This window comes from Rhea pennata, chromosome 2 (assembly GCF_028389875.1).
Source record: "Rhea pennata isolate bPtePen1 chromosome 2, bPtePen1.pri, whole genome shotgun sequence".
Classification (NCBI taxonomy): domain Eukaryota; kingdom Metazoa; phylum Chordata; class Aves; order Rheiformes; family Rheidae; genus Rhea; species Rhea pennata.
In genome coordinates, this window is record NC_084664.1 from 1,237,812 (window position 1) to 1,259,062 (window position 21,251).

A 21,251-nucleotide genomic window follows, 5' to 3' on the forward strand; every position below is an offset into this window, starting at 1 on the left:
CATCTAGGCAGAATATCCGCGTCTGTTGTGGGGACATGTTTAAATGATGTGTCCAATTCTGTCATTTCAATTCTTGCTAGAGCAGCTTGCTTTAAGCATATCTGAAGTTGTCTGGGAAATGGACCTATTTCCCTAAATACATTTTTAAGTCACCTTGATTTTATATAAAAGTTGCAAAAGCAGTTAAATGCTGCAATTAATAGAAACAAGTTATTCAGAACACTCTTAATGCATGTTTGTAAATAAGTTTTACTTCTTACAAGAAATTAAACCAACTTGAGCCATACCACAAAAAAGAAAGGTGTTTTTTTTTAGTCACATGAGGAAACAACATGTAACTACGAAGAGAAGGCCTAGTTGACAGAAACAATTTGTTGTTACTTGCTCTATCATGATAATGTATGTAGCTTCCTCTGTAACTGGTTGGTTCATGAACACTCTTGCATGTTTTCCTTCTTCCTGTTCTCAGTCATACATGTGAGAGTGGCAAAGTAAATGCATGTCAGTAGTTGGAAAGCGTGGTTAAAATAAATCTTAGTGGTAGCGTGAAACTTTTTTCTTTTTCTTTTCTTTTTTTTTTTTTTATCCCAATGTCTTCCATTTCTCACCTTACCTGACAGGAGTTTGTTTCTTCCAAGCATGTACTGACTAAAGATATTAGCAAGATAAAACCCTCTGAAAAACATTCCAATCTAAAATCTGACAAATATGTACCGTTCTTATGCAGCAAACAGCCAAACATATATTTCTAGAGAATGGACTTGGCTGGAATCAATAGGGGTTTTTTTCAGTCTTTTAGTGGTGCTATTTGAATTCCGGTTCTTGACTTCTGAGGGCATGTTTACTAATACATGGCTCAGCTGTACTCTGAATAGTAAGGTAAAGAAATGAGTTGAATTTAGCATTTTAGGGTAGATCTGCACATTTTCAGATCGTCACAAACTGAATGGTTTATTACAGTGGAGGAGGGAAGTGAATGGAAATCTTTAAACTTGGATTCCATGTTCACTGTTGCTCTTAGTTCTTCATTTCTATGGATTTGTTTTTGTCTGTTTAATACAGATGAAGACATTCTTAACTGAGTGCTAAGATTCTCGTTTTAATTTACTGCAAAATGGATGTTGAAAGGGCAGCTCTGATTTCTTTAGCTGTGAAATTTTTTAAAAAATATTCATACAAGAAAGGACTAAAAGCTTCAGATGTATCAGGTTGATATCTGCTTCATGAAGAAATCCGCTTGAATATAATCTTGTTCTTGAAGCATTTTGAAAAGAGAACGTAAAACTATGAACTGATTCTCAGAAAATTAAACTATGCATTTGATAAGTCAGATGTCTAAAACTGCCAGCTAGCAAGTGTGTCTTCACATTGATTACAGTGATTACATAAAACTGAATGTCACTGTTTTTTCTGGTTTTAGGCAAAGTGCTTCATGGATTTCAAAGCTGGAGGTACATTATGTCACATTCTTGGTGCTGCTTACAAATATAAGAATGAACAGGGCTGGTAAGTTTTTACTTTGATTTATATGCTTTTTGCATGAAATTAAACACATGAAATGCCTATGCAAACTACTTAAAGTTTAGTACTTTCTGGAAAATTGGGTAGGCAAGGGAGTTGGAGATGGGAAGAGGAGAGTTTGTTTGTTTGTTTGTTTTTTTCCCTGTTTTGCTTGTGGTAGCTTTTTTTTGAGAGACACCACTCACTCCCAGATTTAAAGATAAGGTGTCCAAGTTTGAGGCCTTGAGCCTCCAGGTTGGAAATTAGATTACAAACTTGAGACTTTTTTGCCATTTATTTGCTGTATGGCTGAACAAATTAACCAGTATTTTAGAATCTCTGCTGTTTGTAAGATGGAAATTTTTGTTCTGTTATCAAGTATGGGAATATAGTGACTACTGGGAAAATATGAAGCACAGCATAGATGCTAGTAAATATTAAGTATTCAGTTGTTTATCGGCCTTCACAAACGAGGAATGTAAATAGTGTGGAAACATTGCCCATGTAACTACTGATGCTGATATTACAACTGCTCATGTAACATCCCAGTAGTGATGACTTGTGCATTTCTAAGTTATAAGCCTCTTCCTAAGAAGGCAGTAGCATAAATTACTGTATTTGAGAACACTGGGAAAAGTTTGAAGATGAAAAGTCATTAACTAAAAGTAAGCAGTGACTTCTAGTTCAGCTGTTTAAATAGTTCCTGATCTCATGTTGCTGATAACAACATTCCTGGAATTGGATATGTTTCTGTGATCCAGAAGAGCAAATTAAAAGGCAAAAATAAAGCTTCTTTTAGTATGATTGGGTTTTGGGGGTTTTTTGTTTTTGTTTTTTGAGTTATTTATACTCACGTCAGCTAATTGGATGTATGAGGTGGAAGTAATCAAAGAGCTAATATGAGTGATTGCAGTCAGAAGTCTTTTTCCTTATTCTGACACTGCTATCATCTGGGACGTGATACCTACCTGTAACATTCTGTTTGGCATATCGTTCATGAGTGGCTTGCTACCTCTTTGCTGTAAAGATAGCGGCGTTCAATGGGACCTACTTCATGATATTTAAATATTCTGTTTTTTTCCAAACAAATTCGAATTTCATCAAAACTTGAGAGCAAAGCTCAGATGTATGTCTGCCTCCTCTCTTCTCACTCTCTTGCTGATTGCTCAAAACTAGTGGGTAGTGTCTTGTGTTTGTGCATGTGGGATGTAGAGGGAAGTAATACACAAATTTAACTCTGAGGTTCAGACTTAGAACTTGGAATGTATCCTTCACTTACTCAAATAATATGTGGTGTTTTGCCTGAAACATGATTTTTTTTTTTAATGGTATGCATTGTCACTCTTGCTTAACCTGTTTGTGAATGATCTGTCTTATAGGAGAAGTACGTTTCCTCGTCATAATAGGTATGTCTGAAAAATGCACTTATCCAGTGCACCTGGACATACCTTGTTTATCACTGCAATTCAAATAGTTGTTTGCTTAAAACCTGTTAGAGGACATCAGTTAAACCAAGAACTGGAAGAGTTAGTGCTGTTGTTCTATCCAAATAGGCTACTACAAAGTGCTGTTTTCTAATACATTGACAAGTTTCTCTTAGATTATGGGATTCAAGAGCAGGCAAAAACGTGAGGGCATGTATAGCTGTATTTGCATGTATTTGGTGTTCTTATTCAGCCTTGAAACTTTATTATGTCTACTTGAGTAACATACATTTTGAACAGATTATAAAGCTATCAAAGTATGAATACTGGGGAGAGATCACTTGATCTTGGATGTTAAAATTCTATGTATTATAGATTGTAAAATACCTTAATAATGTATTAATATATATAAAATGTCTCTCTGTTGTGCAGTGAGCTGACAGACTTTTTGATGACTTGTCCTACTGCTAGAAGTCAATATAGAATCTTCAACATGCACGACCACTATTTAGAGAGATCATAACTTTCTTTTAAGAATTGAAAGATAATTCTAATAAATGCAGCAGAATATTACCTTGTTTGGGAGGTCATTAGGGTCGGGGGAGGAATCTAACACTGCTTAAAGATAGGGACCGCTAATTGCAGAAATGGCCATTTGTTGGTAGCAAATGATCCCAGTGATGCACAACACCAGAGCATATTTATGTAGAACATCTCTTCAGCATTTTCAAAACCAAGTTGCCCGGGGAGCCTCAGAAGAAGGAAAACATGGTCTCAACTGAAGTGCTTTTGTTCTACTTAGTAGTTAGTAATGTTAATGCGATACTACAGTTGTGTGGTAATAGGTTTTATGACTAAAAATCAATCTTGCTTTGATTTACCTTCATTGTATATTTATAAACTGTAAAAATTGATTTGGTATGTTACTGGAACAAGCATGTGTTTAAAAGAAATTATCGTTAAGATACAGGCACAGGAATAAATTCTTGCGGGTTAAGTTGAGGTGTTAACTTAAAGCACATCAGTCACTCCACGTAATTACATGCGTGTTCTTTCACTGTGTCGAATGTAAAGAGTGCTTGTTACTTTATATGCTGAAATTCTTTCTGCCTGTATTGCCACTCTTGAACACTGACTCAATGTCCCAGTTAAGAACATTAGTGAAGTATTTTGGCAGCTTTTTTTCAAAACTTCTGAGGTATGGAAGTACACAAGACAGTGTCTTCTAAGAGGCAGCAACTTGATTATCTAAACAGATCTTGCTGTGGAAAAGGCAGAGTCATTACAGTTCAGGACCATTTCCATTCTGGAGGTACCTACAGTGCTGTTTACCCTCTCTAGTGATCATGAAACAGATACCTGAATTTAGCACTGATGCCAGTCATTTACCATTTCTGTCGTAATCTTTCAGGTTCTTAAGGGATGTTACTCAAATTCTTAATCTGAGTTGATTCATCCATCACTTTTTCATGTTTGGCTTTCAGATGGATGTGGCAGGATGTTTTCTGGAGAGCTTTTGTCGTTCTCCATCCCCAGTAGAAAATCTGAAATGTTTTTTTTTTTTCCCCCAGTCATTCATGATAGACACTTAGACTTGTGTTGTTAGTTGGAAATTTTTTGTTACTCTTATCAGTGAAGAACTCATTAAAGTACCCAAGTCCAGCAAAGACAACTATAAAATGTGTATGTGGATAATTAGCTACATATATCCTGTGTGTGAATTGGCTTGTTCTTAAATATATATATATATATGTGTGTAGTTTAGAAAACCACAGGGGAAAATGCATTGCTGTGTTCTTCCTGGATTAGAATCTGGGACTGATGAATAGCTGTGACTAGTAACGAGAGAAACATGAGCACTTGCTCATGTGTGATTTCCTCTGGTTGTTGAAATCCATCTTGGGCATCTGAGTGTTTTCATTTAATTATCCTGTGTGACTGTTCTGAAGTGCACAGCCCTGCTACAGGGCTTTGTTGGAGAATTTCAACCTTCATTTTGCTAATTGACAAATTGGTTGCAGTTGTTGATTTGTATTGTGATAATTTTGCTTATGAGGGCTGTCAAGTGGAGTAAAAATATACTTGAGATTGTACTTTAAGTATTATAATGAATGTTTGTATGTAGCTACCACAATCAACTGCTTTTTATGTGAAACATGAAAGCTTCTTTACTATTGAATGTTGGAAAGTTGAATTCTTTAATATTTTTAAATCATTTTCCTCAACAGGCGGAGGTTTGACCTGCAGAATCCATCCCGAATGGATCGAAATGTGGAGATGTTCATGAACATTGAGAAAACACTAGTGCAGGCAAGAAACTTGTATCCAAAAACGTGGTTTCTCTCTCTCTTATGCCCTCCCCGCACATGCTCGGGGGAAATGATTTACTAGGTAGGATAATGCATTCCCAGTGTCTCAGTCTTACTTTGGCAGCACTACCTTCAGCGTTGAGTAACTGGTTCTGGATGTACCCATTCGGTTATTGACTTTCTAGAGACTTCCAGCTTTGTAGTGGATTTGACTGTTTTTTCTGCTTGGAAGACATTCTAGACTTGTTTTATCTGAACTATGGAATTATTACCAGAAGATAACAGGTAGCAGCTGAATGGAGTCTAAATTCAAGTTAAAATGTGGGGTTTTTTTTCTTACCTGTGTGTGTGAAAAACAATATTTTCCTCTGACTCTAAAACCAAGGTTGTTCAACATGAAACTTTCTGGTGCTTGTCCAAAGTGGAAATAGGAAGAAGGACAATGAAAGCAATAGTACTTTTTTAATTAAAAAAAAATTTTGTATGTGATCAAGCACATGTTAAGCCCCAAAATAAAATGAATGGATACCTGTCACTATTCAAGCAAGAATCTGTACATCAGTACAGTGGGACAATGCTGATTTGGACTTAGATTCCATTTCATGGGAAATCTCCTAGAACATGTCCAAAATACTTTGATTTCAAAGACATGATTTTTGTTAAAGAAGTTGTGAAAGCAAAAACGTAAGAACAGCTCTACTAGGTCAAGTTCCTTTCACTATTTATGATGTTTCTGGCAGCACTAATAGCAAATTTGTAGAGGCCATAAGGAACCACAGCATAAGACAATGTAATGGGGAGATGTGCAAGCAAAATGCTGTTGTCTTAGGGGTTTCTGGAGCCAGAAATAGTGTGCCATATCACAAGTTGGTATGTATAGTTCATTTTGAGCTTTTTCAAGCCTTGGTGGTGAATATAGTGGGGTTTTTTTTGTTTTTTTGTTTTTTTTTTTTTTGTTGGGTTTTTTTTTTTTTTTGATGAAGTCACAGGTGTTGTACTGGTTTCTTACTTAACTTCCTATTCTTTGCTCTAGAACAATTGTCTGAGTAGACCAACCATCTACCTCATTCCAGATATAGAATTGAAGTTGGCTAATAAATTGAAGGACATTGTCAAACGTCACCAGGTAACTGTTGTATACAAATACTTGGTTAGTTGCCTTCAGAGTAAGATAAAAGTGGATTTGTTTGCCTTCAGCATATTGATTGCACTTGGATTGTCTGACAACACAAGACAGCAGGAACAAATCACTTAAGAGCGGAAGTTCACCATTTCCAAAATGCCCTTTTTAGTTATCTTCACACGGAGATTGAAGCATAACTCTGTTCTGAAAGTAGATTTAAAATTGCTATTGAACTGTAAAGTAGTAATCAGAATGAGTTTTGTACTGTCTCAGTGAGTTGGTTTTAGGCCCTAGCTGATTTAATGCTGCAGAAGAATGCATGCTTATTTAAAACAAAGCTTAATCTGTCCAAATCTCGGACCAAAGAAGGTAGTGTGTAATACAGCTATTCCAGATATGTGGGAACAAGCTGCGTAAAGTAATTTTGTTCTTAAAATAATCACTAATTTTTTTACTTTGCTTTTTTTGTTCCTTATGTTGAACAGAAATCTCTTGCTTATTAGATGATGAGAATATTTATGGGAGAATCAACATCTTGCTATTATAATTTAATCTACCAGTGTTTTTAAGGGCTTATTTATTACTGAATAATATGAAGGACTGACCTGCTGGAGGGCAGCTCCAGTTACACCTGGAGTACTGGTTCCAGTTTTGGGCTCCCCAGTACGAGAGAGACATGGAGTGAGTCTGGTGAAGGGCTACTAAGATGATGAAGGGACTGGAGCATCTCTCATATGAGGAAAGGTTGAGAGAGCTGGAACTGTTGAGAGAAGACTGATTGGGGGAGTGGATTTTATCAGTGCAGGAGGATATAAAGGGGACGGGGCCAGACTCTTCTCGGTGGTGCCTAGTGACAGGACAAAAGTCAGTGAGCACAAACTGAAATACAAGAAGCTCCTTCTGAACATAAGAAAAAACCTTTTTTCCTCTGTGGGTGAGTAAGCACTGGCACAAGTTACCCAGAGAGATTGTGGAGCCTCTGTTCTTGGAAATACTGAAAAGCCATCTGGACAGGGTCCTGAGCAATGTGCTCTGTATGACCCTCGTGGAGCAGGGGGGTTGGACTGGATAATCTCTAAAGGTCCCTTCCTCAAATGTTTATGATGGCTTGAACAGGCTTAATAGCTTCCCCCTCTTAAAAATGTAAATGCTCCTTTTACTTGTTTTGATGGGTAAAACCAAGTCAACTGGCTTGGAATGAGAGCTGTGAAGTGATTACATGTTATAAGCTGTGTAAGAGCAAAAGCACAGAGAAAATTAAAGAAAACAGTGATGCAAGGAAAATGACAGCTATCTTGAAAAACCTGTAAACACTCAAAGCCTTTTTGTTTTCATGTTAACATTAATAGGTTGTAAAGTCTTTTACAGAAAATATACTAGATACTTTCTGTTTTCTTAAAGCTCTTCTAAGTAATGTTAATGATACCTTTTATATGTTTTTCACTGATCTGTGAATCTGTTGGTTCTCAGACAGATACCATCTGGTGACTTTTTTGTCACAGAATGTTATTTTCATCAAAGTGCAATGCAGCACTTGTCCTACAGCTGGCCATACAATGCTCATTTATTCCCCTTTATAAATCATGGAAACTACTTATCAAGTTACTGAGCAAGATAGTCTTGTAGCCTTTTCTGTTATAATAATTCACTGCTATAGCCAAAGCAAACAGTTTCTTTTCTAGGTTAGATGTTTTCTGTATTATGATTATGAACCATAAAAAATTACACAACTATAAAATTGAATAATCAAGTGTAGCTGATAATCTTATCAGATTAAGGATACTTACTATTGCTTAAATTATGGTTATTGATTCAGTTTTTCCTTCATAAATCTAGGAATTTTTTCTATAGCCAAAGCATGGTGTATCCATGAATGTTTTAAGAGACTTTAAAGACAAAACTACCTGTCTTAAAAGAGATATGAAGAATTGAAAATAAAAATCGTCCTTAACTCTGTTTTTTGTTTTGTTTTTTTCTCTCTTTATCCTGCCTCTGAATTCTCATCGTATACTTGCATTGATACCTATGCTAGCTCATTGTCTTAAATTTTTTACCCATTGTAATCTCTTCTTTATCCTACCAATGCCTAGTAACTGGAACATGCTTCTCTAGTGTTTCCAAGTCCTAGTGGTCCTGACTGCAATCTATGCAGAGGAGTAGAATATCTCTAACCTCAATACTGTGTCTAGTGTCGTCTTTGGACATACCTAAAAGTAAAAAAGGCCTGCAAGATGTTTGTTATTTCTGTACTCTCCACTGTTGAAGATGCTATTACTGTTTCTGCTTTTCTTTATTAATATTGAGAATTTCTTCTGAGAAGAGCCAGAACAATAATTTAGAAACGGGAGAGTGAGTAATAAGTGAGGTTAGCATTTATATATATTTGGATCAAGGAAAGTATTTTGATAGAGAACTCTTCTATCTTGTAATGCCTTTAGCTTCTGCTCACATTCAGTTTAGCAGAGGTAGGAAATCAGCCTTATATTTTGCTTAAATGTATATTAAAAAAGCTCTCTGGAAGATGTATCTGTACCATTGTCTTCAGTTGAGAGTATCTAGGAAGACTTCCTCCACAACTGTAGTTACAGGGTTTTTATTTTTAATCTGATAGTAAAGCAGATCAATAAATTTCAGCTATTTATAAAGATCAGATTAGTAGATCTGCAGAGGTGTCTTTGGTTCATAGAAAATGAAGAGAGAATTTCCATTATTGTTCCTTTAACAGTTCATAGGCTCTTCATTCATGCTGGGGCTCTTTTCCTGCATTTTGAATGTTTTTAAATCTTTCTCACTCTCCAACTTTATTTTTCCCTGTTCCTCAAAGAGCATCTCCTTTAATCTCCCTTTGTGCACTTCTGTAAGCTCATGTTGGTGTAAGAACTTTTGGCTTTCAATTGTCAAGAGTTTTCTCCAGATATTTCTAGCCTAATGTGTTGCTTTTCCCTGCCCCTCATTTTTCTTTTTTATTAACTTCCCTTCTTTGATGCTGGTGTCTTCTAAATAAGTTGTTCATAGAATGTTGTTCGATGAAATTCTTCTGTTCTTGAAAAAGACTCTGGGAATATCACTCTCCATTGTCTTTGAAAAGTCATGGAGAACTGGAGAGGTGCCTGAGGACTGGAAAAAAAGCCAGTGTCACTCCAGTCTTCAAGAAGGGCAAGAAGGAGGACCCAGGCAACTATAGGCTGGTCAGCCTCACCCCCATCCCTGGAAAGGGGATGGAACAGCTCCTTCTGCATGTCATCTCCAGACATATGGAGGAAAAGAAGGTGGTCAGGAGTAGTCAGCGTGGATTCACCAAGAGGGAAATCCTGCTTAACCAATCTGACAGCCTTCTCTGATGGAATGACTGGCTGGGTAGATAAGGGGAGAGCAGTGGACGTTGTGTACCTTGACTTCAGCAAGACCTTTGACACTGTCTCCCCTTAATATCCTCCTAGAGAAGCTCAGGAAATGTGAGTTAGATGAGTGGACAGTGAGGTGGATTGTGACCTGTCTGAAAGGCAGAGCTCAGAGGGTCGTCATCAGTGGCGTGGAGTCCAGGTGGAGGCCTGTGGCTAGTGGTGTCCCCCAGGGCTCAGTACTGGTTCCCATCCTGTTCAACTTCTTCATCAATGACCTGGATGAGGGGACAGAGTGCCTCCTCAGCAAGTTTGCTGACGATACCAAGCTGGGAGGAGTGGTTGACACACCTGAGGGCTGTGCTGCCATTCAGAGGGACCTGGACAGGCTGGAGAGCTGGGCAGAGAGGAACCTCCTGAGGTTCAGCAAGGGCAAGTGCAGGGTCCTGCACCTAGGGAGAAATAACCCTGGGCACCAGTACAAGCTGGGGTCTGATCTTGTGGAGAGCAGCTCTGCAGAGAAAGACCTGGGAGTGCTGGTGTACGACAGGTTGAGCATGAGCCAGCAATGTGGCCTTGTGGCCAAGAAGGCCAATGGTCTCCTGGGGTGCATTGGGCAGAGTGTTGCCAGTAGGTGGAGGGAGGTGATCCTGCCCCTCTGCTCAGCCTTGGGGAGGCCTCATCTCGAGTCTTGTGGCCAGTTCTGGGCTCCCCAGAACAAGAGAGAGACATGGAGCTACTGGAGAGAGTCCAGCGTAGGGCTACGAAGCTGATCAGAGGGCTGGAGCATCTGCCCTATGAGGAACATCTGCGAGAGCTGGGCCTGTTCAGCCTGGGAGAAGACTGAGGGGGGGATCTTATCAGTGTGTACAAGTACCTGAAGGGAGGGTGTCAAGGGGACAGGGACAAACTTTTCAGCTGTCTCGTGACAAGACAAGAGGCAATGGGCAGAAATTGAAGCACAGGAAGTTCTACCTGACCATGAGTCGGAATCTCTTCCCTGTGAGAGTGACGGAACACTGGAACAGGCTGCCCCGAGAGGTTGTGGAGTCTCCTTCTCTGGAGATCTTCAAGGCCCGCCTGGCTGCAACCCTGTCTACCATGCTGTAGGTGACCCTGCTGAGCAGGGAGGTTGGACTAGATGATCTCCAGAGGTCCCTTCCAACCATACTGATTCTGTGATTCTATCATGTAGAGACTAGAGGTCTCTCTGCAGCGTGTGGGAGTATTGTGATGGTTTTCAGTGGGAGGGAAGTACAGAGTGTTTTTGACTGACTACCTGAAGCAGTATTATGTACTTACTTAACAGGTATCTAATTGTAGCAGAATTTAATTCTATGATGACATAAGTCCAACCAGAATATAATTACGGCCTATATTGATATTTAAAGAAATTGCTTTATATACTGTTGTTTATAGAATCTACATAATCATGAAAAGTACACTTGTTGACTCTCATAAGTCAAAAAAAAAATGTTGTCCTAAACCAACCTGAACAAAAAGTATACTCTTACTCTAATATTTGACAGACAAACAGTTGTGTGATGTTAGTGTTTCTTTTCTTTTTTTTTTTTTTTTTGCCTTTATATAGGCTTTCTTAAGTACTAAAGATGTCCTATTCAGCACAGCCACTTCTAGTTAGGTTTTTATTAATTAGTCTTTATATTACATAGATTATAATATTTAGAAATTGTTTTGGATCAAACTCTGTACTTAGTGGAAAAGATGTTAGAGATGATTTCTTATGAAAGAAATATTTACCAGTAGACTTGGATGAACTGATAGTAAAGATGTACATAGAGAAATGGAGCAGAAGGAACCAGAGAGAGGAAGGATTTGAGCTTAAAAGGGCAAGAGAAGACAAAGTAGCTTGTGAGCAGTCTCTTAAAATAATTGCCTTTTTTCTGCCACTTTTTAGAGATGATATTCTCTGTTGCATTGAAAATCAACCTTGAATATTTTTAGGTTGCATGGGCTGTGGATGAAAAAGAGGAAGTTTAAGGGAATGTTCTTATGTGTTGAAGGTTTCTCATACAGTGTTTCTTCTTTAATCTTCCCTACAGGGAACAGTAACTGAAGAGAAGTCAAAGGCTACCCACCATGTTTATCCAAGTCCTACCTCACTGGATGATGGTAAAGTTGCTTTCTGTATTTTTCAGGTGGAAGTACTTTTGTAATTAAATTCCTTTAGCATTTATGGGAGCCTTCATGTAGTGTTCTCAGCCTGCTTCTGAGAGCCACTTAAAAAGTATTTCTAGGATTAACTACTGCAAATAAATTCACCTGCTTCTATCTATATAATATTCCAATTTTATTAAATACACATCTTTCAAAAAAGTGTTAAAACACTGAATATTGTTCAGTGGTTGGATGGGAGGTTGAGACACTAGTTTGTATTGCGGAATGGAGTTTTCAGCATTATACCAAGCCGATAGATAGCCCACATAACTAATAGGCTGAAGAGGAACAAAGTTAAAGATCTAATGAAAGTTAGGGTGCTTAAAACTGAAGTTTCCATTGTGGATTCTTTCTTCCTGTTTCTTCCTTGGTGTTCCTCAGTAATTTATATTAACCCCTTATTTTTAGGTATGCAAGCCTTAAAATTGGAATTGATACCAAGTTAAGCATGGGATTTCATGAGTGAGTTGAAGTAGCACAGTGATCATTTAAGAGTGAATTTCAAATGTGTAAGAATAGGTCAAAATGTTGAGTAGTGCAGCATTTGTCTTATTGAGAAACATTACTAGGAGTCAACTGGATGTATGATATGTAGCACAGATGCTAAAATAAATGAGAATGACAGTTCCTTCTGCCATACTCTGCCTTTCCAGGTGACAGATCGTGAAAGCTGGTCTATCTACCTTGTCAAACCTTAGGCAATGATGAATGTAATAAGTGGATTTGAAAAAGTGAGATTGTTGGTGTAATTATAATGAAATCTGCCTCTATATGAACTACATAGCTTCCACAAAAGCAGTTTAACAGCTACAACAAACAGCAGAGAAACTGAGCTGTTAAGCTGTTTGATCTTAAATATATTGTCTAGTGGATTATTGTTGCTGAGTCTGAACCTCACAGACATAATATAGATTTTTCTGTTACGCCCTGGCATCTGCTCTCCACTAGATGGAAGTATTCGCTTCCATATTGGAATGATGGTGGATGATTTGTCCTCTGGTGCCTGTCTGTATATGCTCTGTACTTTTGAGAATTTAACCACTTAATTTAATTTTAACCACTTCAACTTTTTGGAAAAAAATTAAATGCAGTGGGTCCTGTCTGTCTTATATTCAGTGAGCATGTGAGTGTGCTAGGCAGAGCTCTTTTTAATCCCTGATTATACTAGGATAAGAGAACAGCCATGAATTTAAGGAGTGTAATATTACACAGATTCAAATCCTCAGGATCTTTCTCTTCTAGTCCCACTTTGGGCATTACTGTCAAACTGTTCTCTTTCTCCTCTTTCACTGTTGTATTGAGGAAACATGAATTTGATTTGGAGAAGTAGGTTGTTGCATTATCTCAGAGGTGCAGTTTAAAAACAGAATCAACTTTAAAACACCAGTCAAACTGAACTTGCACCTTATTACAACATTAGCAAAATTAACTAGAGTTGCTCAGTAGGTCTATATTAACAGTGTTGTGACAGAAGACAGTTGAAATTTAAGTCTCACTAGGCCATTGATCTCTTAGGAGTGTTTTAATACTCAGTTTCACTCTCTTCTCTCTCCCCCTGAAGTTCTTCCTTCAAAACTTTATTTTGTCTTTTTAAATACCTGTTAAGAATAGAATTTAATGGTGGGGAAACGGTCCTGTGGAATAAGTATAAATCAACAAGAGAAGTTAATGAGGTGATTCAGAACTCTGACCAGAATACGAAGAGAAGGGAGAGACTTACCAGTTCACACGAAAATATTTTGGGATAAATTTAGACTTTTCAGATACACAGTGATTAAAAATATTTGTCCCGAAGGATTTGCTTTCCATGTTATTGTTGTCTTTACTGAACATCATCTTGGAGGATTTTCTTTACCTCATTACAAATTCCAGGCCCAAGGAGACAGACTATTTCGGAGATGCGATAGGACAACATGAGTTGATAGCAAATCAAAATGTTTCCCCTTGTCAGCCAGAAACTCTGCTTTTGCTTCTGGTTTTGGGTCCATTGAGAAATGGATGGCTGTTCCAAACCTCATTGGATTTTATTCTTCAGTAAATTAGATTATCAGTATATTTTAAGAATATAACATCTGTGCAGTATACTGACAGCTCATGCATGTTTTAGATGTGGCAAAAATAATGCAGACAAATTTCTCTTACTAAACAGGTCAGGCCACTAGTTTTGCTACAATAGACTCTAACAAAGATGATTACAATAACCTTGTGGTGTTTAACTATAGGAAAGGAAAATAGTGTTTAAATTGTTTCATAGTCTGCTAAACCTGATGCTAGATCTTTTTCCCCTTTGCAGATGAGTGGTTGAGACCTGTGATGAAAAAAGACAAGCAGGTGCTGGTACACTGGGGTTTTTTTCCAGACAGGTAAAGAAAGATGGGGGAAGAGAGCATATCTCAAATCTTGCTAAAGTTTGTTGAAGGAGAAGTGTTAACTAAGACTTGTAAGTAGGTCAATCCATATACTCAAAGAAGCTGCTGCTTTGGCTTATTGAGTCTTACCTGTTCTGATATCTGTGCTCTGCACTCTGCTTCATGTGCTCCTGGTGCTCTGTGGCCATCAGTAGTGAATCTGAATTGGGGATATTCTAACTGTATGGACTACAGTGATGCTCTTGTCTTGTTCTGTGGAATACAACAGGCTTGTTTTATTGTTGACTTTTCTAAAAATTTAACTCAAGTACGCACTACTGCATTCGTTTTGTTTCTGAATGATTGTATATCAGTGTTTATATTATGAAACGAGCAGAATTGATCTTACGGAATATAACCGCTGAGTGACTTAGTATTTTTTGTAGTATCCAAGACTTTGTGAAAGATTTAAGTCAGTGGCTTTGAAACTGAAATATTCATATCTGCGTATGATACTAGCAGGTGGGTGAGGTTAGAGAAGGAATGCACTTCTCTGGAGATCCACTAACAGGGCTGCAAACTGAACCAGACCTCTGAAGTTGAAGTGAACCTTGAGTTAATAAAACTTTAAAGCCAAAAAGGTAGTCTTTAATCATCTGGTTAAACTTTGTTCAGTGAAGGAGAGAGACTTCACTCTGCAAATTGCCTTCAGTCAAGTGCAAGTGATTGCTTCAAGCATATTTGAGAAAGATGTCGTTAGTTTTCTGAAGATGTTAAAAGGTATCTTATGTACCCTTAGTAATTTAAATGTATTTATAATAATTGGTTTCTGAGCCTTGACTATGAAAACAAAAAAGACTGGAAACTCAACATTCACTTCTATTTAAACAGTCTTTTTTGAGGGATAAAAATCTGCTCTGCTGCATATGCGCAGAATTCTTGGAAGTGGTATGTATTTTTCAGTGGAAGAGAGCAAACAGCAATCACGCTTAAGTTTCTCTAATCATATTGATGAATAACTAAATATTTTTCTATCATATCAGTTACCACATTTGTAAGTTGAATCTCTGTGTGTTTATGTATGTATTTATACATATCAATGAACAGAAAAAATGTTATATACACATCCTTTCTTGTTTATGACTTGATTAAGTCACTTAATACATGCCTGGAGTTGATTACAAGGTGTTTTGGCTCTTAATGTTACTGAGTGCAGATTCTTACTGTTTGTGGATAGGCTTTTGGAGGAATAGCATGTGGAAAAGTGAATGTAAATAATAGAGAGATTCTACAGCAGTAGGTTTGCAGGAGAGGATACATACTCCTTTCTTCTAAGAGCCCACTAGGTCTCACTTTACTCCCATAAGAATGAGAACAACTTGATTAACATGAAACTGGAGTTTGAAGAGGTAACCCAGAAATTGTGTGTGTACTGTGAAATCTAAAGACTAAATGTGTAATTTCAAGCTGGAGCTGGTTTCTCTAAGATGTTTTTGCTTTTCAGAACGTTACAATAGATGCTTTGGACCCCTCAATTTCAGTGTATTTATTAAAAACAAAGCCCAAACTATTCCTTTAGCAGAAAGTAGTGATTATTCCTTTATTTAACTCTCCACTGAGTGGAGAATAACTAGCTATTCTATCCCAGTGCTATGATCAGATCATGTTAAAACTGCTGAATGAATATTCCTGCTGGTGATCTGGATGAGCAACCAATGGTACCAATTTTGTTTTCTCATGACTTTTCTCTCAGCTATGACACTTGGGTTCATGCTAATGAAATAGATGCTGAAATTGAGGATCCTCCAATTCCTGAAAAGCCATGGAAGGTAAGTCTCTCTAACAGTCACCCAAAGTTACTGTGGTATATCTCATCCTCAGGTGATACTAGTAGATGTTTTAAAGTGCTACTGAATATCAATAGCTGTATTTCTGTATATACAGAAAAGTGGAATTATATTTTTAAGGGTATAATGAAAGTGTCTAAAACATTTCTTTGGATGGGGAAATTACACTGTTGAAAAACATTTATTCTGTCAGCAAAAAGGTGATCAATGACAAGATAATTGGTGATTGTTTTGGCTCAACTTGCATGTTTTGCGTTATAGGTAACTCCTTTCCCTACTGTTGAAAAGCAGCCATCTCTGAGATGAAACCTGGTAACCCATTGTTTGGGCAGGATGGCATTATACACTGTTTAAGGAGAGGAAGTGGGAAATGTACCATAGCTTTATAATATTTTTGAAACAATTTTATCAGAGAAAATAATCTAGTTAAGAAAAACAAAGATTACCACACAGGTATTACAGGGCTTAAAACATTTTTTTTTTCCTGCAGAAAGTTCATCTGTTTGAAAGGCTCATAAATCGGTATTTTTATCCTAAGCTAGCAGGCTGCCTTGCTAATGGAGGATGTATCCACTTTCTGGGCTCTTTTTTCAGGATATAGCATGTCAAGTACATCATGCAGCCAAAGTATATGCTGATTTCAGCCTGCCTGGGTCACCGTGGATTAAGGATGTTCTTCCCTGCACGTGGCAGGGCTGAGGGAGGGGCAGTCTGGAGCTCTTACCTGTCTGCTCCGTCCTGCTGTGATGTGACTTCTGAAGACTGGCAGTTCAAGCTGTTGAAGTTCGTAAAGGCTCTATTAGAACATTTTTGTTTTCTTTCCAAAGTTCTGAAGGAAGAATTATATTTGGTAGTCTACTGTCATGTTGACATCAATGCAGTATTTTGCTTACAACTTGAAGAGATGGCTTTTAGGATTACAAATCTTAATTTAATAGAAAATTTTAGGATCTGTTTTCTTTTTTTTTGTCATGGCAGTCCTAGGTTGAGCTGACCTTTGCTTACTGCTGTGGACTAATAGCTAGTGTCATCTAGCTTTTTGTTAAACCGCTTTTGTTGTTTGTTTGTTTTTTTTTTTTTTAATGGCTGCTTCAGTGATGAGAAATTGAATCACTTCATTGTTGAAGCTGTTAAATTCCATTTAAAAAGCGTGTAAATATTTTTTTTAAACAACACTTTCCTAGAAAGTAATATCTTTAAGGGGCAGGGCAAAATCTTGCTACAGTGTAGAAGTCAAGTATTAGCTGATTTAGAAAAATAAATCTTAATTTTTCAATCTATGGTAGAATTAAAATCTTGATATTCTCTTTGAAATACTATATCGGCCACTTATTGCCAATACTTTCAGGTATTGTCAGCCAAACCTTAGCTCAGTTTTGCTGCCAAATCCTGCCCGCTCACCTCATCCCAGCTCCATGTTCGCACTGTTTTGTGAAGCTCTTGAGTTCATTTTTCTTGGCTCAGTCCTCATGTAAAAGCCAGTTTCTGCATGCTCTTACTACAGTACACAGTTCAAATTTCTTAATTTGACTAAATTTGCCAAATGCACTGAGATTGCTCACAAAAGTAGTGTGTGAAAGGCAACTGTCACTAGGGTCATAACCAACGTGAATGCCTAAGAAAATCCGCAGGAGATTTCAGAATTCCAGGGTGTCATCGCTCACTTTTCTTATTTGGAAAGATTCAGTCCGAATGAGAACGCTGTTCTTAACTGATGCCATAATGATGAAAAAAGAATCAACATTTTTCTGTCTGTAGAATGCTTGAATGCTCAAACCAACAATAGCAGCTTTATTTAGATTCTTTACATGATTTATTTTCTTTGTGGCAGAATGGTTTGTCCTTTTGACTTAGTTCATTGCAAGAAAACAATAAAAAGTAGTTATCAAACAATATTAAATTTTACTTTATTTTCCTGTTACTGAACTTACTGTTTTATACATAACACACAATGTTGTTTAGCATCTCCATTGCTGATCTGAACAGGAGAGTTAAAAGGGCAATTCAGGGCAGAAAACAATGTGATTTCTGTTCAAAAGCTATTCATTCCAGGTAGCTGTTTATGAACAGCCAGAACACGTATGCTTTTTGTATATCTATAGTACTGAAGCTCAGGAATCAATTTTTCTTGTTCAGCTGTGTAAATGAGAACTTTATTTGGAGATGGATATTTTACTAAGTCAATATAGTAAATCCTTTCTTTTCAAGGCTTTCTTTTCTTTTTGTATATTTTGTTTGTATCAGCATATACTTGCTGAGGTGGTCTGTCTTGTACTTTAAAGATCTTGGTGGTAATTGGTGGTACACTTTTAATGCAGAGCCATTGTCCTGGCTGTGAGAACTAACATCATACTTCAGAAGGCTTAAAACAACTGAGGAACAGACGCAGAGTTAGTAGACGTGTTCTGAGTGTATTCATCCTTTAGTACATTGCCTTATAGGGACCTCATCTCACTTACTATATGTGAAACCATTTTGAGATTCTCAGAACTTCAGGCATTTGTAACCAAACTGCAAGTATTTTCTTCATCCTACAAGGTCTACTGTGGAGGTGTCCCCTCCCCCCCAAAAATATATGTATTTAAAAAATAACATGTTGATACAACCATCTGTTCTTAAGGTTCATGCCAAGTGGATTTTGGACACAGACATATTCAATGAGTGGATGAATGAAGAGGATTACGAGGTAGATGAGAACAGGAAATCAGTGAGTTTTCGGCAGAGAATCTCCATGAAGAATGAAGAGGTAAGATGCTTCTCTGCTTAATGTGTGACCTGTTGATAAATTAATATTCTTTGTCTCTACATAAGTCAATTCTGGGGCCCAAAGCTGCTAAAATTAGGCTAATTGAACAGTGTCTGAGGTACTCGTGATAACACAACCTACTTTAATTTTCTTCTGGCGTGTGTCTTTTATCCAGAAGCATAAAAAAGTGTCTTTTGATCCCCTCCTGTGCCCAACATGAGATAATACCCACTCTATGCTTTCTCACAAATGAAAGCATGTGGTATGTTAAACAGAAACAATTAATTTTTGATTTCCAAATTCTCTACCAAAATACTCGTTGAAACTAATTTTTGTATCCATCTCAATGCATAGAGTTAGTTAGGACTCTGAAAACACATTCATTTTTCCTTGGAGTCAGGGTACTCACTGGGAAATCTTGATAGATGGACTAAAGTCAGAAGTTAGCATCTGAATTACACCGTTTTAAGACCACAGTTTTTAAGTAGATAGAGCAACAGCTAAGGGATGGCTATAGAAAGCTTAAGGCATTTTGCGTTAACAAATGGGAGTATTCTGGAGCTGAATGTGGTGCTCAGTGTGAAATTATTGCATTTAGCTCCTTTTGTTGTTGGATGTGTTAAGAAAGACTGTAGTCTACTGAGTTTCCATAACTGTAGTATTTGGGATGGACTAATAACTTCTCTTCTCTAACAGCCTGTGCGTAGTCCAGAGAGGAGAGACAGGAAGGCAGCAGCAAGTACAAGGAAGAGAAAGCATTCTCCCTCTCCACCTCCCACTCCAGTGGAATCAAGAAAAAAGACAGGGAAGAAAGGGTGAGTGTCTAACTCATGGAAGATGAGGCTAATTTGACTTGAAAAAGTACTTGTGGAAGGGTCTGTCTCCTTTCTCACTTGCCACACTTTAGATTGCAGTACTATAATTATTTCTGCAACAGTTTGTGTGGGGTTTTTTTGCTAGTGCAGTATGCTTGATTTCTGTATTCTGCTCTAGAAATTTATTGCTTGCAGATGGAGAATTATCTGATGCAAGTCACCACATTACCTGTGTCTCAATGATAAGATTCTCTGCGAGTAGAGCTTGTGAAGTGAAAAGTTGCACTACTGCTTCTAAAATAGTTCAGACTCATTCATTTCTGTTAGTGTGAGCACGTTAGAGTGTGTACACCCTGTAAATCACTACATTTAATTGAAAAGGGTTTTTTACCTATATAATTAGGCATTTTTAAAGCCCGCTTTTCTGATGTGACTTCGTAATGGAGCAGCATTTATTAATTACAGGTGACCTAAGATAAGGTTTTTAGTCTTTTTTTTCATTCAGTGCTGGCTTGATCTTTAAAGGCTTGCAGATGATAGAGAAAACTGTAACAGTGTTTGTGTGTAGATACAGGGGAGCATATTTTCTAAAACTAAAAATCCAAGTATTGTTTAATGTGGTAGTTTGTGGGAACCTAATAAAATAGGACTGGAAATTCATCATTAGAATTAGTTGTCTTCCTCTCCTCCCCCCCCCCCCCAAAAAAAAAAAAATGTTAAGTCTTAGTTAGACTGTATTAGCAGAGGCTTAGGTAATTGTGCCTTTGTTCCCAGAATGGCCTACTTGGCAGACTAGACCTGAGTGTTTAAGGCAACTTTTTTTTAAAGAAAAGGCGTGTATTGAAATGGTCTGTTACCTCTTCCGTTTTATGCAGCAGGTGCCCTTACTGAAACTTTAAAAAGGACAAATGTAGGTGAATGATTAATCCATTGAATCTCATTAGAATGCAAGTGCTGCCAACATATTGGAGACAATTTTGAGTTGGAATTAAGAATTTATACAGTGTTGCTTCATGGTGTTGAAACAATCGGAAAACATTGTTTATTTGAAATTGAGAGGTATTTCTGTGTTGGAATCTAATGAGAGTGCAAAAGATGCTCACTAACCTTCTCTTAAATGTTACTTCATCTTAATATTCAGAGAAGCTGTTTCTTTAACTTGGCAGCACCATTTTCTACAGCACAGTTGCTGTCATAAAAGTATTTTGACCCAATTTTTTAAACTTGATCTGATGGAGACAGAAGTCAAGATGAGAACCTTGTGACAGTTGTAACTAATAGGGACTTTGTGTATTTATCTGTTTCAGACAAGCAGCCTTGTATGGAAAAAGGAGAGGGCAGAAAGAAGAAGATGAACAAGAAGATCTTACTAAGGATATGGAGGACCCTACACCAGTTCCCAACATAGAAGAAGTAGTACTTCCCAAAAATGGTAAAATATGTCTAGACTGCATTTTTTTTTTGAATGTTAAAACAATTGCTTAAACAGTGTAGTGAAAATACACATGTATTTTATCAAAGCCTTGGAATGCTCTGTGGCTTTGGGGTAGGATGATCTGTGACCATTTAAATTTTAGAATTAGAATTTGACCACTGTGCTAAGAAGGGTAACAGATTCAC

At 37.4% G+C, this 21,251-nt stretch overlaps 1 protein-coding gene across 2 annotated transcripts in view; it reads left to right on the plus strand.

The window, feature by feature from the left end:
• Positions 1-21,251, plus strand: part of SMARCC1 (SWI/SNF related, matrix associated, actin dependent regulator of chromatin subfamily c member 1) — a 103,104-nt gene that overhangs the window by 11,805 nt on the left and 70,048 nt on the right. For both annotated transcript variants that reach the window (XM_062568655.1, XM_062568654.1), the window contains 9 exons: positions 1,421-1,506; positions 5,153-5,234; positions 6,267-6,359; positions 11,761-11,830; positions 14,169-14,238; positions 15,977-16,052; positions 18,691-18,816; positions 19,513-19,631; positions 20,939-21,063. In XM_062568655.1, coding sequence (XP_062424639.1) covers positions 1,421-1,506; positions 5,153-5,234; positions 6,267-6,359; positions 11,761-11,830; positions 14,169-14,238; positions 15,977-16,052; positions 18,691-18,816; positions 19,513-19,631; positions 20,939-21,063 — 847 coding nt within the window. The remainder of the gene's footprint in view (positions 1-1,420; positions 1,507-5,152; positions 5,235-6,266; positions 6,360-11,760; positions 11,831-14,168; positions 14,239-15,976; positions 16,053-18,690; positions 18,817-19,512; positions 19,632-20,938; positions 21,064-21,251) is intronic.